The sequence below is a fragment of the Biomphalaria glabrata genome, chromosome 5, assembly GCF_947242115.1.
Source record: "Biomphalaria glabrata chromosome 5, xgBioGlab47.1, whole genome shotgun sequence".
In the NCBI taxonomy this organism is placed as follows: Eukaryota; Metazoa; Mollusca; class Gastropoda; family Planorbidae; genus Biomphalaria; species Biomphalaria glabrata.
In genome coordinates this window covers 15,548,562-15,576,060 of record NC_074715.1, presented here as the reverse complement: position 1 = coordinate 15,576,060, position 27,499 = coordinate 15,548,562, and the positions used below count along the sequence as shown (strand labels likewise).

The 27,499-nt window shown below is 36.2% G+C and overlaps 2 protein-coding genes across 2 annotated transcripts in view; both read left to right on the top strand.

The window, feature by feature from the left end:
• LOC106064359 (elongation of very long chain fatty acids protein 4-like) overlaps positions 1–10,240 on the top strand; it is a 54,247-nt gene extending 44,007 nt beyond the window's left edge. Inside the window, exons 3-10 of the mRNA XM_056028787.1 lie at positions 3,118–3,305; positions 3,778–3,864; positions 4,126–4,211; positions 4,372–4,381; positions 4,542–4,598; positions 5,460–5,574; positions 6,595–6,722; positions 7,989–10,240. Of these exons, the coding sequence (XP_055884762.1) occupies positions 3,118–3,305; positions 3,778–3,864; positions 4,126–4,211; positions 4,372–4,381; positions 4,542–4,598; positions 5,460–5,574; positions 6,595–6,722; positions 7,989–8,255 (938 nt within the window). The 3' untranslated portion in view covers positions 8,256–10,240. The remainder of the gene's footprint in view (positions 1–3,117; positions 3,306–3,777; positions 3,865–4,125; positions 4,212–4,371; positions 4,382–4,541; positions 4,599–5,459; positions 5,575–6,594; positions 6,723–7,988) is intronic.
• A 3,694-nt stretch (positions 10,241–13,934) lies between these two features.
• LOC106064582 (elongation of very long chain fatty acids protein 4-like) lies at positions 13,935–26,446 on the top strand. Its single transcript, XM_056028786.1, has 9 exons — positions 13,935–14,105; positions 17,376–17,512; positions 17,944–18,131; positions 18,948–19,031; positions 20,985–21,095; positions 21,544–21,639; positions 22,631–22,745; positions 24,622–24,740; positions 26,193–26,446. The coding sequence occupies exons 1-9, from the start codon at positions 14,071–14,073 to the stop codon at positions 26,394–26,396; spliced, it is 1,089 nt and encodes a 362-aa protein (XP_055884761.1). The 5' UTR covers positions 13,935–14,070; the 3' UTR covers positions 26,397–26,446.
• The last annotated feature ends 1,053 nt before the right edge of the window (positions 26,447–27,499 follow it).

Here is a 27,499-nt window from a genome sequence, read left to right as displayed (position 1 = left end):
CCTTGATTATGGTTCGAATAAGGCAGAAGCCTAAGGGAAAATAAACTCTGGAAGTGGATGGGCGGAGGGCCGTGAAAGTGACTAAAAAAATGGCGCAGTTCGAGCTTCATGTGTCCATTTCCATACAAAAGAAGCTATTTCATGTCACACATGACCAAGATGGAACATCTGGTGAGATCGAGTATATTTTGTAATATCCAACCAGGCAATATCATGTTAGTAGACTGGCTGCATTCTGTAATATGCAATCATAATCTTATGAGAACGAATCGGAAAGTCCCGTTTAAATTTGATATATTTGTATATCGTATGTACCTACATGGTTATTTCATCTTTCTTGCATTCGCCACCGCAATGTAGGCCTTTACAAACTTAAATCTGACGCACGCGTGGCTGCTGTTTGTCCTGTTGTGGACTAATGCACTTTTTGTCTAGTAACTTTTATGTAACTAGTTTCGACCTTAGGATTACAGCTTGTCTTGATAAGGGCACGACCTGGCCTAAATTGTGCCGAAGGGCCCAAAAAAATCCAAACTATCAAATAACAACATGTATTGTGTTTTATACGTCTCACCAGATTTAACGAAAACATCCACAGAATTGGGAAGTTGTGCGGATATAAAGGGGAAATAAGAATGGGTAAAAAACGTAGGTCACGATGTTATGTTCATATTCCTTATACTCTCCCCTTATAGATTTTTTCCCCTATCTTCTTAACAGGACCAGGCATACTTATTGATATGTCTATAACAAAAACTCAACTTTAAAATCTACCTTTTTTCTTTTCTTTTTTTTTTGCTCGGCCGATTTGTTACTAATTTTCTAGGTTATTTTAGATCAGACTTTCACTTTTTGTTTTGGGAGGGTAGGGGGAGGAGTTATAATGAACAAACAGAATATAGCTGTTTGAAATGTTCACCTTATATAGTGAACAAACAGAATATAGCTGTTTGAAATGTTCACCTTATATAATGAACAAACAGAATAGAGCTGTTTGAAATGTTCACCTTATATAATGAACAAACAGAATAGAGCTGTTTGAAATGTTCACCTTATACAGTGAACAAACAGAATAGAGCTGTTTGAAATGTTCACCTTATATAGTGAACAAACAGAATAGAGCTGTTTGAAATGTTCACCTTATATAATGAACAAACAGAATATAGCTGTTTGAAATGTTCACCTTATATAATGAACAAACTGAATATAGCTGTTTGAAATGTTCACCTTATATAGTGAACAAACAGAATAGAGCTGTTTGAAATGTTCACCTTATATAGTGAACAAACAGAATAGAGCTGTTTGAAATGTTCACCTTATATAGTGAACAAACAGAATAGAGCTGTTTGAAATGTTCACCTTATATAGTGAACAAACAGAATAGAGCTGTTTGAAATGTTCACCTTATATAGTGAACAAACAGAATATAGCTGTTTGAAATGTTCACCTTATCAATTTGTTTTACAAACTGTTGAAAGGAAAAACAAATATAGGCAATGGAGTGGGTGTTGGGGGGGGGGAGTACAGGTGGGGGGGTGTGTCATAATTTGGAGAAGTGTACTATTGATAACAATATTTGGAGGTAGGTATTCATTGCTGTCAGGTTCTGAAAGACATTTATCCAGCACATACACAGCACCACAGTCACACACACACACACATACACATCTATCTATACACATGTTCTGGTAATGTGATAACTGTCCAAGTAGAGTGTGGCTCAGGGAGAGGCTTAGCCCCTTTGTGTGGCAGATGGCCAACATTGTGGCCATTTCAGTTGAGAATAGAAATAACCTCTTTGTGTTACCATGGCTACAAATAGGACATGTGTGGTAGAAATAGAATTAAACACTTGATGTGATTAATGGCCATTTATAATAATCAGTTACGGAAACATTTCATAATGAATCCTCCACTATGAGTGATTGTTCAGAATCTTTTTTTTTTTTCTAATTTCAAACCTTCAGTTCAGAAATTATGCACTTCAACCTAGTAAATTATTTTGTCCAATTGGGAATGAAAAAAAAAAAAAAAAAAGTCCATGTCAAAGTTCTTTATATATCTGTGGAGTTGATTATATAGGTCACTGGCTGATTATATAGGTCACTGGCTGATTATATAGGTCACTGGCTGAGAGGAAGGTTTTGGTATTTTTTTTTTTTTTTATTAGATTAAAAAACAAACAAAATAAAACAAACTCTACTGCCTTATAAATTGTATTTTTGTGTATTTCTACACTTTAACTTTGTGTATATTTGACATAGAACTCAATCAACACTTTTGTCTTATCGCTAGAACTGTCTTATAGAGGACACCAAAAAAAAAAAGAAAAGCTGTTTCAGCATTTGTAATTAATCATGTATATAATATTATTTATATCTCCTGTATAGTCAACACTTATTTCTAACATTAATTGATTCTAACTGAGGCATTTATTTGATGTACCACTCTTGGCAGTGTGTTCTTTTGGTTATTGGCTTTAGATGTGGGAAGCGTGGTCAAGAGGCTTAGAACGCTTGGTCACCTATGAAGGGGGCTTGAGATTCGACACCAAACTCAAGCAGAGTTGTGTTTACTGAGCACCCAAAGGCAGCATGAAATACCTTCTCCCAGATACCCCCTCCCACACTGGTCTGCAAAAGAGATTGGACCATAGCGCTCTGAGCATGCTATAAGCTTGAAAGTAGCGCTATATAAAAGCTATAATTTATTTAATTTATTTATTTAATTTAGGTATTACTGTTCATTGTAAAACTTTGTATCAGGGAGGAAAACAAACTTTATCCTCATTCAGATCTTGTCATGTTTTTCTTCTCATGCAAAAATTGAGGTTGAAAATGTACCAATGAAAAATGTCAATGGAAATGCATTTTAGTCTACTATAATCTATGTTTACATTGCAGAGGGTTATATTTCATTATATACTTCATATGTTTACATTGCAGAGGGTTATATTTCATTATATACTTCATATGTTTACATTGCATAGGGTTATATTTCATTATATACTTCATATGTTTAAAAAGGTTCACTAACTGAACTGTACTCAGAATCTTCTTATTGTAGAAAAATAACTAAACAGTTGATACTTATTTGATTTTCTTTGCTCTATTGCAGACCCCCGAGCAGATGGCTACCCACTCCTGGACTCTCCTGACAAAATGCTGGCCATGATAGGGCTTTACCTGTTCACAGTCTGGCAGGGTCCCAAATGGATGGTGCCCTACAAGCCATGGAATATAAAGACCACAATTATAGTCTATAACTTTGCCATGGTGATCTTGTCATCCTACATATCTCTGTCCGTAAGTGTAACAAAGCTTCATTTGAATTTTTGCTTCACCTGGACCTGTGCTCGGAATCAGCTTGGGCGTATACTTTAATGAGAGATAATTTTATTAATTAAAAAAATCGAAATAAAGTTGGAATGTTTTTTTTTTTCTAGCGTCTTCATGGTACAATTGATCCACAAAATCAAATTTACAACAAACAGATAATACATTAATGTGCTGTGTGGAATTATATTTCCTGCCTTACTTAGATTTGTACTTCACATAACACTCTCATTTGCATTTTTGTTTTTAGATATATAAATTTGGTTTTGATGTTGCTATTTTTAAAAAATATTTACTATATTAGGACAAAAAAAGATGCATCAAATTAACAGGATTGTGTGTAACTAGATTATTGTGCATGTCTAGAATTATTATATAATTGAACATAATGACTGAAAGAAAATAATTAAAACTTTGTTGTGTTTTGACTTCTCTCCCCTAGTCTGTTTATGGAATCTACAATGCTGGTGGTTATTCTATATTTTGTGATGAAATGGAGAAATATCAATTTGACGATGCCAGTGGAATGGTAAGGGAACACATAAGACATCTATGTGACTTATCAGTTATTTATTTTTTAAAACGCTGTAAACTTTTTAATATTGAATACATTATCCATAGAAAACATGATATGTTTGTCTTTTTAAATCTACAAATTAACTGCTTGTTTGTTAATAAATGTAAACTAATGACATTTTAACAGTTTCTTGTCATTGGAAAACAAAATTATCAAGTATTGATTTTTTTTCCATTGCAATTATTTTAACAAAATTTTCTTTTTCTTTTGCAGAAATATTTTGTAAGTATTAATGGATGTGACAAGAGTTCTCTTAAAAAAAAAAGTTGTACCAAAGTTGTATGTAAATCAGGGTTATAGTTAGTAATTCATTGGTAGAGCCACTACATTATTTAATATTATATCTAGGACCACAAATGAAAAGTAGATATTTAGGTTAATTTGTTTTTCTAGTTTACAGAAAATATTTACTAACATAAATTTGACAACTGTCCTTTAAGTAAAAACATTGCACTTTAGCATTTCAAAAGTAAAACACTAATCTATGAAAATGTAATAAAATGGATTATTTAAATTTTTTGTTGTAAAATAATTTATCTCTTTGGAACTTTTGTATGTACATTTTAGATTCAGACCAAACAGTATCCTAAATTTAGATAACAACTTGTTTCTACTTTTGTGTTTTTCAGTATGTGAGAGTAGGTTGGCTGTTTTTCATCTCCAAACTGATTGAGTTTCTAGATACAGTAAGTTTGTAAACAAGACTTTCATCATTTGTTACACCACTATGCGTCAAGCTTCACTTCTATTTCATTGGTTTAACACTTTTATGGCATCTGGAATAGTTGGTGTGATCTATTATTAGAGTCAATAAGCCTCTTCTTTTAATGTGAATAAATTTGAAAATGACATCCAGAACTGGATATCCATAATGACAGTCCCTGGTTTCACTTATTTTAATATTTTTCATGACTTAAAATTCATTTTTTTAAAAGTTGTATATCTAAAAAGTTTCTAAACAAATAGTTTAGACGTAAAATATTATTAAGCGTTTTGCATAACTAGCCTTCATCACATATCAATGTACATTATTTGTTTGGTTTTGGCATTAACTCTTTCTCTCCGTAATTATTTTCCATGTTCCTTCAGATTTCTTCAATTTGCTGATTAGTAATTTTCTACCCTGCTATGATTAAGCTTGAATAACTTTTTCATTTGTTATCAGAAAGTGTTTTATTTGGTCTAGAATTAAAGGGAATGCATGTTCTTTTTATATAACACGAAGTAAAGTTTATAAAATCAAACATTAATTTTATTTAATGAGGCCAAATCAACAATGGTATCGTCTATTAGGAGAGAAAGAGTCAAAGAAATGTAAGCTCTATGGCTTGCAAAGTTGGCTTTACAATAAGATAACGCCAAGTTTTGGAGCAAATATATTACAATATTTTGTAGCTACTTTCAATGTGTTCAAATTTAAGAACATTGTTTCTTTGTAACCAAGTATTACTACGTAAAAAAAAAACTCAAACCAAAGATTTTATTTCTCTACTGTATTATTGTTATCCCCATAAGCTGCTATTGATTAAACTTTTTCCCACCCTCAGATTTTCTTTGTAGTTCGCAAAAAGAACAACCAGATCACATTTCTCCATGTGTACCATCACGCTACCATGACCGTGTTTACATGGCTGGGTGTCAAATTTTTACCTGGAGGAACAAGTAAGTACTTAACAGCTTGGGAGAAACTAATTGAAACAAATAATGTTAACAAAAAAAAATGATGAAATATTTTTAGCCAAAACATTTTTGTCAAGATGTTTGATAAAAAAAACAAACAAACTATGTTTGATAATATTCTTATATCAGTGATAGGAGTTTTTTTGAAAATTGTATGATTTTTGAAAAATTTCCTCAGATAATTGCCTTTGCCAAAAAAACCCAACTGAAAATGATTCTACATCTCCGATAAAAAAAATCCAATTTGTGTTTTATTGTAATTTATTTTTTTTAACAATTTATTTTTTTGCTAACAAAACTTTTTTTTTCAGTCTTTAATGTTGATCCAACTAGTCAAATAATTTAGATGAAAATACATTTTTTTTATTAGAGGAGAAATTTTTGAAAGATTTGGTATATAGTCAAGGGTAGAGGAATATTTGCTATACAGTCAATGTTTTCCTTCTTTCTCTGAGAGGAAAATAAAACTTCAACCATCCATGTTACTGACCTGGGGAAAAACTGATTGTTTATGCTAAGTAGTTTCAATGGCCAGACAACTTACAATGAATGTCATCTTAAATGTACATAGTATAAAGGACATTGAAGGTCCTCTTGCCCAAATTATTGTATCTATGGGGTGTCATTTGAAAGGTCTGTGATTAAATAGAACATCATTGGCAGTGTGCCTAAACACCTTTGATCAATGTGGTATCATCTTGAATGTCTGATGCAGAACTTGGCATTGTAGACCCAAACATACAATCTGTAGTTTATACTCTTCTTTCAATAAATGATTCAATGTGAAAGTGACTTGACAAAATCACTCAATTGGTGATGATCAAATAGGGCTTTCATCATTTGTAAAAAACTTAATCAATTTTGTTTTGACTTTTTTTAATCTTTTGTTTAGCTTTTATCTTAACATTGCAATTCAGATGAGTTAATTTCCATCAAACTCTTTCACTCTGATGTAATCTCTCCACTACTATTAATTTAATCTCTCAACTTTTCTGTCCACAGATATAATCTATCCTCTGATCAATAGCTTCATCCACGCTGTCATGTACACATACTATGGCTTGTCAGCTTGCGGACCTCACATGGCTAAATATTTGTGGTGGAAGAAGTACCTGACAAGAATGCAGATTGTAAGTGTGTTTCTTCAGTTCATTGCCCCTCATGATTTTGAAAGGCAGAAGATAATATAGACCTAACTCATTCTGTGGTTATAATTCTGTGGTTATAATTGTGTTGTCTCCTAAGTATGTAGGACTTTCATTGTCACCATAGATGGCAGATAGCTTTGATATATTTTTTGAGCATATAACCTGCTGGTTATATAAGTTTTTACCAACGAATGGTAACTGTGTGGGGTATACAAAATGTATTTTATTCATAAATACAGCATAACAGAAACTTTGTACAAACTGGTAGGTCTTTATACTTACTAGAGTTCCCTGTGTGGTTTTTAAATGAACATCTCTTTATAAATCTTAAGAAAACGTATGTGGCAGAGAATCTTTAAATACCGGTAATTAATTGTAAGTAAGTAAACAACCAAACTAATTTGCTGAAACCAGCAATGTCGAAGTATAGACTACAATACATGCAATACATCTGCAATCAATTACCAGTCTCACTAAATTCAATGTCCTCATATTTACTGTCTTCTTCCAATAAACGAAGCATGTTGGCACCAGAAGTTGGGTCATTAAATTGAATATTTTTTTACCGTATAGTGTTTTTGGAAATAGAATCTTTATTTTTTCTGAAAACTAAAACTAGATAATTTTTTTTTATTATTATTTTTTTTAGAAGTTTAGTTGTTAGGGTTAGGGTTAGGCTAGTCTACAGTGTTAGGGTTAGGGTTAGGCTAGTCTACAGTGTTAGGGTTAGGGTTAGGCTAGTCTACAGTGTTAGGGTTAGGCTAGTCTACAGTGTTAGGGTTAGGGTTAGGCTAGTCTACAGTGTTTACTTCAATAAACTGTGTAAGCATTTAAACATAAGCTAACAGCATTTTAGACAAGGGAGATCAATCTGCTTTAGTTGTAACTTTGTCAACAACATGTCGGCTGGTTCATGTATATAAATTAATACCCAAATGTGCAGTCATGGGTGCTATTACTAAAACCACCATGCAACCCACACTTAAGTTTAACAAGGAATTCAACAACGCATTATTAAGACATTGATAAAACATTCTATTCACCATTTTACTGATGAAAATGTAGATTTACTCTAAATGAGCATTCATTTATGTCATAAATCATAAAAAAGCCATTAATTTTTTAAAAATAATATTAACTGGGTTTTTTATAGTCACAAACTTTGTTTTTTTTTCTTTAGCATTTGTAAGTTTAAATTATTTCCTTTTGCTTTCTGCTTATTATTAATAGAAGCCTTTTCTTCTCCAGAGCCAGTTTGTAATATTCTTGTCCCAAGGCGTCCTGAATGCTGTTTATGACTGCCGTTTCTCAAAAGTCTTTGTCTATGCAGTGTTCATCTACACATTCACTATCCTCCTCTTGTTTATCAACTTCTACGTGAGAGCCTACATCCTCAAGTCCAGCGCACCCAAAAGACAGGTGGCCTCCAAAAACGGGCATGCCATGACTAACGGGGATGCTGTCAAGACAAATGGTGACACCGTCAAAAATGGAAGCTCTAAGAAGCAGGAATAAGTGTGTGTGTGTGTGTCAGACAAGTCTGTCATTTTTTTTAATAAATAAAAAAATGTTTTAAAACATTCTTGAAGTAGAAGACTAGCAGGAATGTGACTGAATTATTTGCAAGACAATTGATGCTAATCAATAATGATGCTATGCAAATTGGAAATGTTTTTTTTTTTTTTTTTGACAGTTTTTAAACTGTGAATTATGCAGTTGTGAAATGAAAGCTAATTTAGTGTTTGGTTGTAATTTGAAAGGCCTCATCACAAAATCCTTTGCCACATTTTAAAAGTGAATTTTCTGAATAGTCATATTATTTAGTTTGATATATTTCCAACTTTGGTTTCCATAATGAAGATTATTCTGCCACATCTCAAACCACCTGTTGAGTAGCTTGCTGCCATTGTGAAACAGGCTATTGATGGTTGGGTATGCCTTCAAACAGTCATCACAATTTTTGAACCCTGCTCTACATCATTCTGTTTAGGACTAGGATGTAATGATCTGCATTTGTGATAGAATGTCAAAAAAAAATTAAATAAAGCATTAAAGTAAATCTTGTCAAAATTTCCAACCAATGCGACAGCATTTTAAAGTTTTTTGTTTTTTTAAAACCATTTTTGTTATCATAATGAAAGCCTGCTTTATAATGTCATAGCAAGTTTGTGATAAAGCCTTTTGATATGTTTGTAATCATCATAATTCACTGACCTTTATTTTTCTAACATGTTTTTGAAATGCATGAAAACAAAACAAAAAAGGTGCTTCTATAAAAACCCATAATTTTATCCATAATATTTGTATGTTTATGCTATTATAGTTTAGTATTTAAAGTTATACATGTATGTTCTGTATGTGTGCATGCGTGTGTGTGTGTGGCTGATATGGTAGCTTTCTACCATTTAGCATTTTTTGTTTATTTGATACAATTTGTTTTATATTTATGTACGTTGTAAGTACATTGAACATTCCGCCAGTCTGCTGCTACCTATGTAAAAGGATGGGGTTGTCGACACAGATCGTGGGAATTTAATTATCTTATAAATTACAGACGTTATTTCAAAAGAGAAGATAATTACGTCCAATTAGATTGCTAGTCTTATGTTTTTAAAATCATTTTTGTTATTGCTAGTGCTATAAAAGAATGGTGCCTCCCAGAGATCTATCATTGCATTCAGATGTTTGTCTAGTGGTTGGTCCTTTGTATTTAACTTTAGTGCCTTGTGTTGAAGACTGTTTCTTCACTTGATCTCAGATGATTTGCTTATATCCAAAGATAAACCATCTATTAAATGTCTCTAATTACCAATCAGCTCCAGTAAAGTTTAAGCTTATTGATCCCCAAGCCTATTATTTTGATTCTCTCTCCCCCATGTTGTTTTAAAAGTTATTTCACTCAAAATTTATTATTTAGGCTACAATTTTTAATTTTTTTTTTGGTTTGAACTCGTATTTTCTTGCTAGACAATTTTTTCATCGCATCACTTTTGTCTTGTCTTTAGTCTCTGAACTATTTGAGATGTTCTTAGATGATATAAAGTGCTATTCAAACACTATTTGTGATGGAATTAACCGAGATTTTGTTCTACTATGGATTCTAATTAGATTTTTGTTTTCTATGTAGAATTATGAATCGCTGAATTGAATTTTGTTTTGATGCAGGCATTGTGTGTGTGTGTTGTTTTTTTTAAGTGAAGAGGTTGCCACCATCACTACTAAAGTAATTCTCAAACGAGTGTATTTTTTTTGGTACCCTATTCAAAGTTGTTATGTGGTGATTGATGACTAGATTCTTAGCCTTCATGTTAGTGGGTGAAATGTTGAAAGAGAAACATTGAACTTTATTCCTAATGATTAATGAACATTTTTGTGATGCTATCATATCACCTAAAGTGATCTTTAAAACTGATACCCATTTAATACATATATATATATATATAATATAAATATACATATATAAAGTTGCCTTATATATATATATCTGTTTTTTTTTTCAAGATCTCTCATAATAGGACTATGTGTGCATGTGTTTATGATTGACTGTACTGCTGCTTTCTTCTGTTTTCACTAGTTTAAACTGTTTATAATGCATTTACTGTAGTTCACATTTTTATAAGAAGTTCTTATGTCTCACAGAAATGCTGTTGTGTAAGCCTGTGTATGTATGTCCTAATTTTTTTAGATTGATAATTTTTAAAATCAGAAATGATTAACCTTTCTCCCACCCTATAAAGGAATTGAGACAACTTGTTTATGTGCATTAAGTTGGCTAAGCTGTGTGTATCTAATGATTGTCTTGTGTCTGCCTCATTTTCTTGACAGACTTGACTGCTCAGATTATTTCTTGCTGCTAGTGTATTGAGCTGAACCCATGCCAAGGTAATGCTATAACTACCTGATAGTGTGGCCTGGTGACAGAGCACTTGACTGTCTGGTTTAGTGCTGTGCACTCTGGACTGTTGTCACGATAGTCCCAGGTTTGAATCTTGCTCCCAACCAGCATCCTGCTGTCCTGCAGGAGGTTTGGTTTTGGACATAATTAAATTTCAGTTCGGAAGAAACGCCCAAAACTTTGCAAGCTTTAGAACAGAGCTGGCTTGTGACTGGTAGGCCTTCGCAAGATTCTCATGCTATAACTAATTTTGTTTATAATCCCTTAAATGTTGTATCCTGTCCTACAAAAGTTTGGTGGAACAATTCTTCTTGTTGGGAGCTAATATATTAAATAACAGAACATTCCAATTGTGTGAGTAAAAAGCTTTTTTTTTTTTCTGGTCATGCCAGTTTTTTTGTCCACATCTTTGATATATGCCATTGTTTTTATTTGTGTTTGTAATGAATGAATTCTTTGTTTGACTCAGTTTTGAAAGATGTCAAGTTGTATTTGTCTGTCCAGATTTTTTTAAAAGGGAGGGCACTCTCCTGTTGTAGGTTATTATTCTTCTCTCAGTTCATTTGTCTAATACAAACCACTTAAAGCCAGTTTTAATTTTTTTTAATTTTGTAAATTTTTTTTTTTCCCATCACTAGTATGAAAATTCCATAAACCTGATTTATTTTTTTTTACTGTCATTTTTTAATATAACTATTTTTTTTTTTTTGGCTTATTCCGTTTTATCCGCAATTTCATTTTTTGTTTACTCTACATACATATTTATCTGTATAAAATTAAGCAGCAATGGGAAACTCACTTTGTTTCATAATTTAAACCAAAATTAAAATTGAAATAGAAAAAAATCAAATCTGAATTTGCATTGTAATTAGTGTTATGAATGTCTGTTTTTTTTTTTCCTTCTGTTTTTTAAATTTTCACCACTGTGAATATAATAAAAGCAACTTATAATACAATAAGAATCTATCACCTCCCACAATGTAGTCATTGAAGAATGTTCTTTACTAGCCAGGGGAAAGAGACACACACAATTTTCATCTCTGCCTTTGATTCTGTTTGAGGTATAGCTCATAGGACACTCAGCTTCCTCCAGGGGTCATTGTTCTGGGCGAGTCTCTCCACCATCTGCTTGGCATCTGCTCCCATTTGTTTTGCGCTACAGTTCCTCATGAGGCTCTGCAACACCATTGTGAAGCCAGTATCATCTTATGGAGCAGAAACCTTGAGAACCATTTAAACCATAATGAAAAAAGTCCAGACATTCATCAGTACCTGCCTCAGGAAGATCCTTATGATCTGCTTGCAAGACAAGATCTCGAATGAAGAGCTATGAAAAAAGAATTAAAAGTGAGCTTGGTAAACCGTGGTTGTCCTATGGCCCACAAAGTAACCTTGACCTTTCACCTTCACATTTGTGCTTTGTGGATTCATTGATATCTTTAAAATAAATTCCAATAACAATGTCAGCCTTTAGTTTTCATTGAATCTCAAAATCTTTTTTTTTTTTTTTGTTTTGTCTTTGGTTTGGGTTTACGTTGCATAGGGCAGGGTTTAGACTTGTCAAGGCCCAAATCTAGTTCAGATATGTGCTCTTAATAAATCCTGATACAATTGGCTAATCTTAAACCTAGAAGGTTGAACCGTACCAGGTACTTAGTTAATAATGAATATTCAACTTGAAATCTTGAATCTAAAATCCTAATTATTCAAAAGAAACTCGGATAATTTTTTTTATTTTTTTTGGGGGGGGGGGGGGTGCCTCCAAGAGCCAGGGCCTTAAGCGCTGACACTGCTTGATGACTATTCCTTGTCCACAATGTGGCTGAGTTAATCTAATGTTTGCTGTGACTTTTATCCGAGGTATTACGGTAAGTTTCTGTTTAAAGCTTTAGCTTTCAAATATTTCAGGGACAAGGAACACTACGGTAATTGTAGGTCAGGTGTTAAACTACATTCTAAAATGTACTCTCTCAGGTTTTCACCATGCCAAGAGTTAGACCTTGCGACCCACGGGGGCAGATGATGTAAAAGTCGTCTATTTCTGTGGCCCAGGATAACGAGGGCTTCATGTGGCCAGCACAACTACCAACCTCCTTTACTATTTCCCAACAAATGTCAGGTGGATTGGAGTTGGTTGGTCTCAGGACCACATCATGCACACATTATTCTAAATGTGGGAAGTATGTGTGAGTGGATGAGACCGCTTGGCTACCCATCAAGGAACTCGAGTTCAAATCCCGACTCGAGCTGAGCTGTGTTTGCTGATCGCATAAAGACTGCACGGAATCCTTCTCCCAGATACCATTCTCCAACTGACCCACAAATAGATTGGACCATAACACACTGAGCACAAAGAGATTGGACCATAACACACTGAGCATGATATAAGCAGGAAATTTGCGCTTTACAAAAGCATTTCAAAGAAGTTAAACTTGATGAAAATATCCACATTTCTGATGATCTTTTTTTTTTCAAAAGCAGCAAGCTTCAGGGCATACTGGTGGATTAAACATTTTTAAAAACATTTTTGATGTTCCATAATTAATGGCAACTCTCATGTTCCATTACCACTTCTCTTGTGTGATGTCTCTCTTCCACCGATATGCTACACATTTAAACACATTCTCTTCCTCCTGAAAAGCAAATAAAGCTTTGATAAAATGAACTAATAATGTGATTAATAATCCGAACTGAATGTTCAATCAAACACTAATACCTCGTTTATATGTAAATAAATTATCGATTAACTAGAGTCGCCTTCTCTTACAGATATTCTGCATATGCATGCACATACTAGATCTATCACATTCATGTGTGAATCGCTTCGACTAAGTGGGTGGACTAAGTGGGTCTAAAAAAGTTTAATCAAACTCTCACCGAAACAATTTTTAAGAAAGTTCGAACAAGAAAAATATTTTTTTTAGCAACTGCGGGTGTTGCCTTTGGAACGAATTCAAACAACTTTTGTCTCTGGTGGAAGTAGATATTGTAAAACATTCACTGCGCCCTCAGAAGTCTTCCTCCAGTTGTTTTGTTGTCTTCTGTTCATGTTAATGTAATCAATATCACTTAATTAAAATAAACGAAATAAAATTTTAGGTCTGTTTAGATTTGTGGCGTGGTGGATGAGTGATAAACCGCTTAGATTCCGAACGAGGATCGAATCTCGGTGAAGACTGGGAAAGTTGAAAGTTATACCTTACTTTTTTTTTATTACTTTATTTATACTTTATTTTTTTTGGGAGGTAAACAGTGCAAGCTAAATGAAGTTCAACTTTTTATTATATCGACATGCAACATCCTGATGGAAGTCTACAAACTTGCATCACATTCGAGCGTTAAAAATCACGCGTTCATTTGTGACACTTACTATCAGAGCAGAAGTCAATACTGACACTCAAATCTCATAACCACCCCAAACGATAAGAAAAAAAAATGTCAACAGGTCAACAGGTCAAGCAAGTAAGAAGGTCAATGTCTTAAAAAGTAGAACTATTTGATAATTTTAGGGCCAAGTTTTGTCAACAATTTTTTTTTATGCTAATCTTAAGATAATGGGTGGAGAAAAATCATATTCATTTGAATTGTGAAATTGTGAGATTAAACTAAATAATTTGAGACTTCTTGTTCAAAAACACACACAGATACACACAGACATATACAGACACACACACACACCGACACTCAGACACATACAGACACACATACACACACACAGACAGACAGACATACACACACAGAGACAGACAAGACACACAGACACACACACAGAGACACACACAGACTCAAAAAAAGGTGTAAGAAAACCTTTGAATAAACTGTTACATATTTACTGAACAATGGTTTGGTTAAATGTTGTGCCCCCCTCCTCCCCCCCCCCCCCCCCCCCTGTAGAGATGATCTTAGGCTGCACTAGGAGACAACCACAGTCTCTATTCCTCCACCTATCCCTTAGTCTGTTGTACCGTTGGGACACCACACAAGATCTGTTGACCATTTTTCTCCATTCTTAACACGATAAATAAATAAAAAATTCTAGAAAATATCTAGTCTGAAAATCTCCACCTTAAGCTAGATGAAAACAGGCTTAGAAGCCAAGTCTACAATATATTGTTGTGACTCTGTTTTACTATTTTGTAACACAAATTATTGACTAAATAGAATGTTTGGCAATTAAACTTAGCTTCAGAATGGCAAGTTTGGGTAATGAAATATGCACTCAGTTTTGTGGTATTTTAGAGTCAATACTTTATTTATCCCTTAGTCTGTCGACCGTCTATTTCCATTCCTCTCTGTCAGTTGCCTTTCTGTCATTTGCCTCTCTGTCATTTGCCATGGTTAGAATCTCTTTTAATGACAGGCCCGCCTTTTCTTTGATGATGTCTTCCCATCGCTTTCTCCCACAGCTTCTTTTTTCCCTGGTACTGTTCCCTGCAGGAAGGTCTGTGTACCTCGTGATATAGAGATACAGTTTAAGTTTGCGTTTTTGTTTTTGACAGTGGTCAGCAAGTGAGACCTGATTGCCATTGTCATCCTGTTTAGCAGTCTGAGTCAATAGTATTTAATTGTTCTTTTTTTTTTTTTATAGAATTTTAATATTCTTACATAAAAGAAATGATATTCTACATTAAAGAAATGCTATAGTATAATAAAGAAATGATGTTTTTAAAGAAATGATATTGTGCACTATGCCACATGGGACAAGAATGTTCCATTGAGTGACAGAAACTTCTTTCCGTGCAAAGCAACAAGATGGAAGTGAGAGCGTCTGTACCAGAGTAAAGAGACGTCCTTCGCCCCGCCTAGTAACTTGAGGTGTCTGTCGCCTAGCTCAACACTGGAACGTGTGTTGATGGTGTTGTACGCGGGTGTCCGAAACAATTATTGGGAGATGGGACCCAGTGTGCGTCGTCTGTCTATAGTGTAGCGGAATCGAACCCAAGACCAGAGAACTTCAATTTATGATGTGCCCTCATGTCTTCTGTAAATAAACATCATTATCCATTCTGAGTTCCCCCTTGTTGGGTTGCCTCTCTTGAAATGTTCACACTATTTTGATGGTCAAGCCCATTCATTAAGAAATATAAATGAGACATTTCACAAAACAGCTAGCCGAGGAGCCCATTCTAGCAGTCACCAAGATTGAGACAAGCCAAAGTTAAATGAGAATATCCACTAGACGGACGATGATGTACCATAGTGAGACGTTCATTTAATGAAGAAGCATAGTTTAAAAAAAAACAACAACATTTAAATCACATGTTTCCAAGTGAATGTAGATGCCAATCCTAGGATAAAGCGATCACGTCTGAAAGATTACAGTCTTGAAATTCTTGGAGACTTCCTGTCTGGGAAGCATTCGCTGGCATTCATGATTGAAATTACGATAAGATCCCCCGAAAAATCTCTTTTCTGTTCGCTAGGACGCCGCCCATGGACGCGTGCAAAATGATGATTGTAAATATTGATTTTAATGATCTCTCGACTGTACTTCGTATGCAGCCACCCTGAGTTAATGTTTCTTTCTTTGACGAGTGCTCTCCCCTTCATCAACACATTCACACCCAACTTATAGCTAGTTATTTATATGCATGAATAATGTGTGTATCTAGCTGATTGCAAGGGTGATGTTAACTTGACCATCAGGTAGACTCACATTTTTGTTTATTATATGGAAAAAAAGAATTATGTGTTGCATTTATTTTTGTTGTTTTTACAAATGTATTATCTTTTGAAAATTTTAGACCCAAATATATAGTTCGTCCATCGTGGTTCAATGATGACTACTTTTGTCATCCAGGGGGCCGAGAGCTTTGCACTGGGGTTTTGTGCCTCCTCGTGTGGCTGGTGAGACCTATGTGAGCCCGGAATGTTCGGCTACACACCGGACAGGTTATTCCAGCTGGAGCTAGTGTCATTGGCCTTGCTTTTTTTCTCTGACGCTTTTCTTCTGCCAGCGCTGTTCTCGTGTCCTCTGCAATTTGTTTTTTTTCTAAGTCACTTGCGCTGGAAATTTTTCATTAAAGTGAGGAGGATTCGCGCAACACGTCGACCTCACTCTCTCGCCATAAAGCCCATCGTTTTCCAGAAGCAAGATTAGGTCAAGACGTCCGGGGACGAGTTTGGTTGCAGTGGATGACCAGAGACTTTCTGTTTGTCTTGTCCTGCTCTAGAGTGCTCCATAGCGCTGTGCTGGTTATTGCCTTTCTGTCCGATTTGTCTAGTGTTTGTGACGTTTCGCACAGGCCGCCAAGTCCAGACTTTACTTGCTAGGTTTGACAAAACCTCAGTCTACTGAGTGTCAGACCCAAATAAAAGGGACAGGAAAGCTGCCCAGAAGTACACCTGGTAAGTCTGTATTTGAGCTGACCACACAACGTAACGTTATGCCTAGTCTAGAAGACTTTTAGTTCGCATTAACTATGGACATAACATGGTCAAAAAAAAAATTAGCCTCTTTTGAAGAGTCTGCAAATAAAAAAAAAAGAATATTTCAGAAAATCTTTAATAGCCCCATCCCCAATTTTTTTTTGCCATTATTTTTAATTGACAAACTTTTGTTTTTACAGGGAAAAAGAAAATCCTAAACTAAATAATTGTCGAAAGGTTTTGAAATGGAATTATAAGTGCATCTAAACACATGAGTGCTAATATAGCTTTGTCCTGAATTGTTTGCATGTATCATATGGAATCAATTAAACAAGTGATGTAAATATCTTAATGTTGGATATCCCAACCAGATCGCAGTTCATTCTTATTCACCTTTTTGACGAAGGAAGGCTTAGAGCACCGTCCCTGTACATTGTGATGGGTATAATGCTGTGGTCAAAGGTAGAGGACTGGAAGGTGATGTATAACCAGCTGATGGAACTAAGAGGTAAGTAAGCTGACTGTCACAGTTGATGTCCTGTAGTAGAGTTACGTTCCCCCTTTCAGACCTTGCGATCTATGAGACAGATGATGTGGCCCAGGCCTAACGAGGGTGTCATGTGACCAGCTCAACGACCAAACGATTTTACTTTTGTCACGTCAGACACCCATTAGAGCTGGCTGGAGAAGTCCTAAAGATCCAGAACTTAAAAATCCCAGTCTTCACCAGGGCTCGAATATACATTATATAATGCTTTAATAAAGAACTCCGCTTAATTTTTGTTAAGTCCTATATTTAATGAATACAAATGTAGACCCCTTCTTTTTTAAGTAAAACAAATATATAATTATACAAATAATATACATTAGAGAAGTCTTACTTGCATACCTTTTATTAAAAATTTATTTATTGTTCTCTCCTTTTAAATCTTCCCATAGATCCGAAGCTAGACGGATTTCCGTTGATGGACTCCCCGTTTCCCATGCTCGCTATAATCTTAGTGTATTTACTCTTCGTTCACCTGGGGTCCAAATGGATGAAACACCGCCAGCCTTACAGACTCAATCACCTGATGTTTGCTTACAATTGCCTCATGGTGTTGATCTCGTTTTATATCTTTAGCTGGGTAAGTTTAAACACATCTTTTTCAGGGGAAAAAAAAGCTACAAACTGCAAAATGAGAAATAAGTTAACATTAATAAATATTTGAGTTGAATTTAAGGAAAATGAATCTATAACTCATAGGTCAGTGATATTTAATGTGTAATAGTAAAATTTAAGAGGTTGGGTCTTGGAAATTTAAACAAGCAATAGCAAAAAAAAAAAAAAAAGCTTATCTAATGGAAAGAACTGCTACTTACTGCAGTTTATCTGAAAATTAGAGGATTTAGCTCCCTTTCGTCTGTATAAAACAAAATTAATTAATTAGTGCTAAATGATTAACTGATTGGTTAATTTTTTGGATCGGTTCATGTCTTGTCATCGACTATGAATAATTATGTAAAATTTCAACTTGATCTGAGATTGCGTGGGTGGGAGATAAAAGTGTCAAAACGTAATTAAATCCCTCTATACATCCACATCTCTCATTAAGTAGCATTTATTTCCCTTATTTCTATATCAAAAATAATAATTAATCATCAACAATTATTGCACTAATTGGTTGAAAACTGATTTCTACAGCAAACGTTTGGGAAGGGGGGGGTGGTCAAGAGAACGAAAAAAAAAAGATCATTAGGCCAACCTTCTGCTACTGTATCGTCTGCTTCTCTGTTCTGAACTATGAATGAAACAAAGGAATGAAAAGATCAATAGGCCAAACCTTCTCTTACAGTCTTGTCTGCAATGCTATGAATGAAACTAAGGAATGAAGTGTTCGACCAATTGTATAGTTTAAAAATTCTATAACCATCTTTGTTAAACTATTTTCTGATCATGACAGTTTGGCTATGCTATCGTCAAGCGAGGCTATTCAATGTATTGTACAAACTGGATAGTATACGACCTACCAGATGGCCATTGCCTTGTAAGTAATGTTAAGTCCAATTATTCTTCACCAAGTCTAACATTTAGAAGGAATATTGCCAAAACTCTACATCCTCTGCATATTAATATTAGTTAAGCCGAATACGTTTTTTTCAGGGCCGGCCTTGTGTGTAATCTGGGTAGGAAGTTATGCGCAGGGGCCTTTCTGTCGGTAGACGTGTCTCATGATTACGTTGTTCATTCAGTGCTTCAGTTTGGTTGACTGTTGTGAGTTGTAGGATTAGTTATGCCTCTAAAATGACAACTGTTACGGTGTATGAGTTCTATTCACGTCCCAGACGGGAGGCAGCCTAGTTGGGGACAACGTAGTGACAACAGACGCAAGCTTTGGGCAGCCTAGTTGGGGACAACGGAGTGACAACAGACGCAAGCTTTGGGCAGCCTAGTTGGGGACAACGGAGTGACAACAGACGCAAGCTTTGGGCAGCCTAGTTGGGGACAACGGAGTGACAACAGACGCAAGCTTTGGGCAGCCTAGTTGAGGACAACGGAGTGACAACAGACGCAAGCTTTGGGCAGCCTAGTTGGGGACAACGGAGTGACAACAGACGCAAGCTTTGGGCAGCCTAGTTGAGGACAACGGAGTGACAACAGACGCAAGCTTTGGGCAGCCTAGTTGGGACAATGGAGTGACAACAGACGCAAGCTTTGGGCAGCCTAGTTGGGGACAACGGAGTGACAACAGACGCAAGCTTTGGGCAGCCTAGTTGGGGACAACGGAGTGACAACAGACGCAAGCTTTGGGCAGCCTAGTTGAGGACAACGGAGTGACAACAGACGCAAGCTTTGGGCAGCCTAGTTGGGGACAACGGAGTGACAACAGACGCAAGCTTTGGGCAGCCTAGTTGAGGACAACGGAGTGACAACAGACGCAAGCTTTGGGCAGCCTAGTTGGGACAATGGAGTGACAACAGACGCAAGCTTTGGGCAGCCTAGTTGGGGACAACGGAGTGACAACAGACGCAAGCTTTGGGCAGCCTAGTTGGGGACAACGGAGTGACAACAGACGCAAGCTTTGGGCAGCCTAGTTGGGGACAACGGAGTGACAACAGACGCAAGCTTTGGGCAGCCTAGTTGGGGACAACGGAGTGACAACAGACGCAAGCTTTGGGCAGCCTAGTTGAGGACAACGGAGTGACAACAGACGCAAGCTTTGGACTTGGATGAAGAGCAAACAAAGTTTTAAAAGAAATTATGGACGACATTAAAAAATGTCAACATAAAGCTCAGGCTGATGTCCTGAATTTAAAGATAAGACAATCGGAACAAAAAGCTCAGGCTTATGCCCTGAAATTTAAGATAAGACAGACAATCGGAACAAAAAGATCAGGCTTATACCCTGAAATTTAAGATAAGACAGGCAATCGGAACAAAAAGATCAGGTTTATTTCCTGAAATTTAAGATAAGACAGACAATCGGAACAAAAAGATCAGGTTTATGTCCTGAAATTAAAGACCAGGATTATGTCCTAACAGTGTAGTTCATGAAAGTATGGATTATAAATTAAATGTATTATGTTCATGGAAATTGGATTTCTTAAAAAGTTAATTAATGTCGTATTATAAAATGAAGACTTCAGTTATCAGGTCACGTCTGCTAGTAGTCCCTGTGATTGTTCCTGTTCCGACTGTAACACTGCGCACAAATGCTACGCCCACAAATAGGTCATCCTGATTCAAGATGTATCATATTCATTTACTTTCATGTAAATTGTGTTATTTACAACCCCACACACGACAGTAGCTTCGCATGCCTCACCTTTGGGAAAATTTTTTTTTTTACTGCCACGTAAAATCGTGCACTATTCCCGAGAATAAAACTGTGACTTTTTATTATTTCATGATTATTAAAAAGTTCCGAGAATTTCATTTCAAATGAAAAACTTAAATAATTATTATTAATAAAAATCAACATTTTCTTTTTCCTTCACAGAAACCTTGGGTGAGTTCCGAAAATTTATATCATCTTTTAAATGCCATGTGTTTAGCGCTAATACCTCAAACACAATGCAATAAAACAACATTGGTGGCAGCTCTTGATGTCGTGACTAGTTCAAACATTTAATTGTGCTTAGCTCTTGGTATAATACTAACAAAGGAAAAAAAAAAGAATGGGGCGGGGAGGCGGTAAGTAAAAAGTTACCCTTTCTACCATAGGGCGGATGATGTAAAGGTCATCTGTATCTGTGATCCACGATTATCGAGGGTGTCGTGTGGCCGGCACAACGACCTACAGTCTTTACATTTCCCCAACTAATATCAGGCAGCCATTAGAGCTGGGTGGACTTAGAAACGCCATAAAGATCCCGAAATAAAAAATGCCAGTCTTCACCAAGATTCGAATTCAAAGCTCTTTACCATTTAGCCACCGCGGTGGTATTACACACTGACTTCTCTGCTCTACACCAAAAGGTACTAGAAATCTGATATAAGTCATTATTATTAGTGCGAATATTGTTCTCTATACGTGCCCCTGTAGTTAAGCAGTATAGAATGGATTCCTCAATATTTCCACTGATATGTTGCTACAGGCATACTATGCTGGATGGCTGTCCTTCTACTCGAAGGTGATTGAACTCTTGGATACAGTAAGTATTTTCTATTTTTAGACAATGAAAGTTAATGTTCAGATTTAAGTAGCCAACTTTTTGTTGTTATTAAAAAAGCTCATGGGCCTCTCAACTCACTCTGTCTGCTGTCGTGGGCTACTATCTAGAGTAACTTCACTTCTATTTCATTTTAACTATTCCAGATTAGCCAACGAACATTACAGTTAACAATATAAACTTGATTAGAACTTTTTACTGGTGTAAATGATGTATTGATTCATAACTGGGAAGTCTGTCTGGTCTTCTCAATCGTCACTATTTATTTATCTCTACTAGTGAACCACCTTCTTCTACGCTATCGCCATAGTGTTCTTCTTGTCCGCCCATTCTACTACGTCACTCGTCTGACTACGTCACTAGTTTTACCGTCACTAAAAATAGTACACACTATATTGGTCTACCGAAACTAACCTACTCTCTAAACTAGTACATAACACTGTCTGGTACAATTTGTGTACCCGTTATTTCTCCCACACCCATTTTAGGATCAAGTTGAAACATGACACATTTGTTTAAGGTACCTAATAAACCTGAATCAATCTCAAAATTAAAAAGTTTTTAAATTAATTATTGGTAATTAATTATTTTGTTTGCTATCGATGACACTAAACGAAGCAATAAAAAAATATAACCGATAAGTTAAGTAATTAGTGGTAATTCATTTTTTTACTTAGAAAAAGGGATCTTATTACTGAAGTATTGATATATAAGGCAGTTATTTTGTTTAAATTTTTTTTTAAATATATTTTTTTTTTTTACAAATTTTGCTTGTTGTTATGTAACTAAGCCTGAACCTTGAATTCACTCGAGGCTGCATTATCTTCCTACTACATTCTATCATGGAGGCCTGTATTTTATAAGCGCTATCATTACGTATAAAACAATAACTCTAATAAACATTGTTACAATTGTTTACATTTTAAAATAATCAACAAGTAAACAAAATATTTATGTTCTTTTTTCTTTCAAGGTATTCTTTATTTTGCGTAAAAAGTTCAAGCAAGTCACATTTCTACACGTCTACCATCACACCATGACGACCTTCTGTTTTTGGTTTGGCGCCAGATTTTTACCGAATGGTCCAGGTAGATAATCCTCATTTTCTTGGAGATATTTAGATTTCACATAAAGTGATCTCCCTTGTTGCACACAAAAAATAAAAATAAAATGCTGCAAATACGATTGTCAAAGAAAGTCGAGAGCTCTAAACGTTTCTACACATCTGTTGTGTTAGAGTTCCTTCTATTAGCTTGCAAACTCTTTGAAAAAAAATGTCGGAATTGAAAACTCTTAACGATTTCCCTCTAAATTTGACAGTATACCCTCGGGAAGATATTACTAGCTGATCGACAGGAAGTTAAAGTTTTGGCATGGAGATGAAAAGCCTAGGATAGATCTGAATGGAAGGATATGCTGAAGCAGGCCAGAGTCCTACATGGGCTGTAGGGCCACTGGGATGGATGGAAGGTTATTGTGAAACAACCTTTCAACAGATAACCAATACACCAGTGACTATATAAATTCCACTAATCATTTCTGAATCCTCCAAATATACATATTAATTCTTTTATTTTACTATATCTGCCTGGGCTGATCTTTATAGCGCCTTACGCCGTCCTCCTCTTAGCTCCCCAAAGAAGCTCGCCTTTAGCATGCGGTCGTCTCCCATGCGGGATAAGTGTCCGACCCAGCGCAGCTTCTATACTGTCCACACCAACGACATAGTTATTTAGAATGTAGTCTTGCCTGCGTATTCCTTCGATAGAGCCCCCGGGTCTTAGTCTTGCCTGCGTATTCCTTCGATAGAGCCCCCGGGTCTTAGTCTTGCCTGCGTATTCCTTCGATAGTGCCCCCGGGTCTTAGTCTTGCCTGCGTATTCCTTCGATAGTGCCCCCGGGTCTTAGTCTTGCCTGTGTATTCCTTCGATAGAGCCCCCGGGTCTTAGTCTTGCCTGCGTATTCCTTCGATAGAGCCCCCGGGTCTTAGTCTTGCCTGCGTATTCCTTCGATAGAGCCCCCGGGTCTTAGTCTTGCCGGCGTGTTCCTTCGATAGTGCCCCGGGTCTTAGTCTTGCCTGCGTATTCCTTCGATAGAGCCCCCGGGTCTTAGTCTTGCCTGCGTATTCCTTCGATAGTGCCCCCGGGTCTTAGTCTTGCCTGCGTATTCCTTCGATAGAGCCCCCGGGTCTTAGTCTTGCCTGCGTATTCCTTCGATAGAGCCCCCGGGTCTTAGTCTTGCCTGCGTATTCCTTCGATAGTGCCCCCGGGTCTTAGTCTTGCCTGCGTATTCCTTCGATAGAGCCCCCGGGTCTTAGTCTTGCCTGCGTATTCCTTCGATAGAGCCCCCGGGTCTTAGTCTTGCCTGCGTATTCCTTCGATAGAGCCCCCGGGTCTTAGTCTTGCCTGCGTGTTCCTTCGATAGTGCCCCCGGGTCTTAGTCTTGCCTGCGTATTCCTTCGATAGAGCCCCCGGGTCTTAGTCTTGCCTGCGTATTCCTTCGATAGTGCCCCCGGGTCTTAGTCTTGCCGGCGTGTTCCTTCGATAGTGCCCCCGGGTCTTAGTCTTGCCTGCGTGTTCCTTCGATAGTGCCCCCGGGTCTTAGTCTTGCCGGCGTGTTCCTTCGCTTAGTCTTGCCTGCGTATTCCTTCGATAGAGCCCCCGGGTCTTAAAGCCATACAAGAGTGTAGTGAGAACCACCGCTTTATATACACAAGACCATCATTATTATTCTTATATCCATTACACCGGAGACCCCAAAATCTAGCTATTTATATTTTTTCAGACATTGCTGAAAATCTCCAGCTTAGTTTGACATGTTGACAATGTTCGACACATTTACCAGTTCTTGTCTACATGTTAAAGATGTTCATATACTAGCGCACGTCTTACATGTCATTTCAGAATAGATTTATTTATCATTGGTTGACTCAGTTCTAAATGTGTGATTCTGTCATTTTCACCAGTCATCATTTTCCCGTTTCTCAATTGCTTCGTCCACGTCATCATGTATACATACTACGCCTTGACCAGTGTTGGCTACTCCTTGAGGACCTGGAAGAAGTATTTAACCAAGATACAATTAGTAAGTCCAATCACGTGATCTTTCTATGTGTGTCTTTTTATCAATGGATATACTTTTTGTTGATGACTTTACTTTTTTTTTTTTGCTTTGGCTTTAAAATACGCAAATTTATTAATCTATTTGTAGTTTTTACAAAGCCTGTATCAACTCACTCTGTCTATCAACTCACTCTGTCTATCAACTCACTATGTCTATCAACTCACTCTGTCTATCAAATCACTCTGTCTATCAACTCACTATGTCTATCAACTCACTCTGTCTATCAACTCACTATGTCTATCAACTCACTCTGTCTATCAAATCACTCTGTCTATCAACTCACTCTGTCTATCAACTCACTCTGTCTATCAACTCACTATGTCTATCAACTCACTCTGTCTATCAAATCACTCTGTCTATCAACTCACTATGTCTATCAACTCACTCTGTCTATCAACTCACTATGTCTATCAACTCACTCTGTCTATCAAATCACTCTGTCTATCAAATCACTCTGTCTATCAACTCACTCTGTCTATCAACTCACTATGTCTATCAACTCACTCTGTCTATCAAATCACTCTGTCTATCAACTCACTATGTCTATCAACTCACTCTGTCTATCAACTCACTATGTCTATCAACTCACTCTGTCTATCAAATCACTCTGTCTATCAAATCACTCTGTCTATCAACTCACTCTGTCTATCAACTCACTCTGTCTATCAAATCACTCTGTCTATCAACTCACTCTGTCTATCAACTCACTCTGTCTATCAACTCACTCTGTCTATCAAATCACTCTGTCTATCAACTCACTCTGTCTATCAACTCACTCTGTCTGGTACAAATTGTGCACATGTTATCTCTCCCACCCACATGTTCGAATCAAGTTGAAATTTTGCACTGTTGTTCATTTGCGAAGACTATATATGAATCAATTAAAACATTAACCAAGTAGTCCATTGATTACTGGTAATGAAATAGTTTATTGATACTGAAAAGGAAAATTAATTCTTCATATTCAGAGAGATGGCTAAATATTTTTGGTTTTGTCCCCATAGATTATTGTTCACGTTATTTCTTCCACACCATTGCACATAACAAAACATCAATCAATTAAAAAAATAATCAATTAGTTAATTACTTATTGGTAATGAATTAGTTTGTTTAAAATAAAAAGGGAAATAATTTCTACATTATTATGATATATAGTTGTAAATGTGGAGTTCTACCCTTTAGATAGGCTTTGTATTTAAAAAAAAAATAACATTCTATTTTGCTTGTTGGATTTTTTAAAAGTACATTTACTTTATTTTGGGTTGTAGTTCTTGAATCCAAATAAGACTTTTAAGTGGTTGTGGTTCTGAATAATCCCGAGAATCAATGTGTCTGCTAATAATTCTTTGAAATGATGTCGTCTGCTTCCCATCTAAATTGTTTATTGTCCTGTTTCTAACTCCACCCACACAGGTCCAGTTTTTGGCCTTCTTGGTGCCATCAGTGCTGTACCAGCTGTACGACTGTCCATTTGCCAAGATGTACTTCTCCCTGGTCCTCTTCTACGTCATCACTCTGGTGGTCCTGTTCACCAACTTCTACATCAAAGCGTACCTCTCCACAGACAGGCACCCGAGACAGACACACTTGAAAAGTGAGAAACAAAAGTGTACGTGAGACTAGTGCTGTTGTAATGACTTCAAAATACAAACGAAGTTTGAAAGATTTGTTTCGTGTCTTTTATAATATCACATTTTCACGTTTCTAATGCTGTTTTTATTTTAAAAAATAATGACGTAATCTGACATTGATCCATGTTTCTGATCTTATAAATTACTGACATTCCGTCCAAGAAGAAGATAATTACGTCCTACCAATATCCATGTTTTTATCTAGTCATGCTTGTTAGAGACTTAAACTCTGACAACTCATTGGTTTTCTTGGCTGATTCAGGCAACCCGTTACATGCTCTAAGGGCAGCAGGAGCAGGAAATCCTTCGTACATTTGGAGAATTCAACGGAACACTTTTACATATTTTTTAAGAAAGGTTAATTCACAGGTGGTCTACTAGTTTATTATGGAACACCTATTCAGACTTCGGAGAACACAAGGTTTCCGAGGATCACAGTGAGGACTATTAAACAATGATGTAGACAACATATATAAATCTTTTCTTTTAACATGCGAGCATTCGAAGATGTTGTTTGTAGAGATGTGGGCATGAATTCATTAAGTTTATCTGCATTAGATTAGAGGAGACAGACTGCGCGTGCTGGTAGGAACTTCGCCGAGAGTAAAAGAATCGAAACTGCAAAAGTCAAGAGAACGAAAAAAGAAAGCTGCCCTGTCAGCTAGTCCTAGGACAGATGCATATACATGCACGAACTGTGGCAAACTCTGCCACTTCAGAATTGGCTTGATCAGTCACTCCAGATTCTGCCCCGTCTCAAGACGAAACCAAAGCCAGTGAATTACCTGGGATGGTCAATTGTTTTCCGAGACAGGAGCTATATATTTATATCTACATTAGCTGATTTATTCTGAGTTTACTTCAACAAAAATAAATAAATACATTCACTATTAACAAAAAATAAAATAGTGCACTTAAAAGTCGTCACAGCTTAAAAAAAAATAGTTTCGAGATGTTTTTAATTCTTATTTTTTTTATGACGTCATTTTTCTCCTTTTTTAAAAGAAACACTTATCTACGTAGTACTACAGTACTACTATTCAATTCAAACTTAGCACGCTTCACTCTTGTCTTGTTTTCTGAAGTACA

Excerpts from the sequence above, each read along its gene's own strand:
- LOC106064582 (XM_056028786.1), top strand. The coding sequence starts at position 14,071 with ATGTCAACAGGTCAACAGGTCAAGCAAGTAAGAAG. Across the intron at positions 17,513-17,943 it reads CCAGCTGATGGAACTAAGAG|ATCCGAAGCTAGACGGATTT; the intron begins GTAAGTAAGCTG and ends ATCTTCCCATAG. Across the intron at positions 21,640-22,630 it reads TGATTGAACTCTTGGATACA|GTATTCTTTATTTTGCGTAA; the intron begins GTAAGTATTTTC and ends TTTTCTTTCAAG.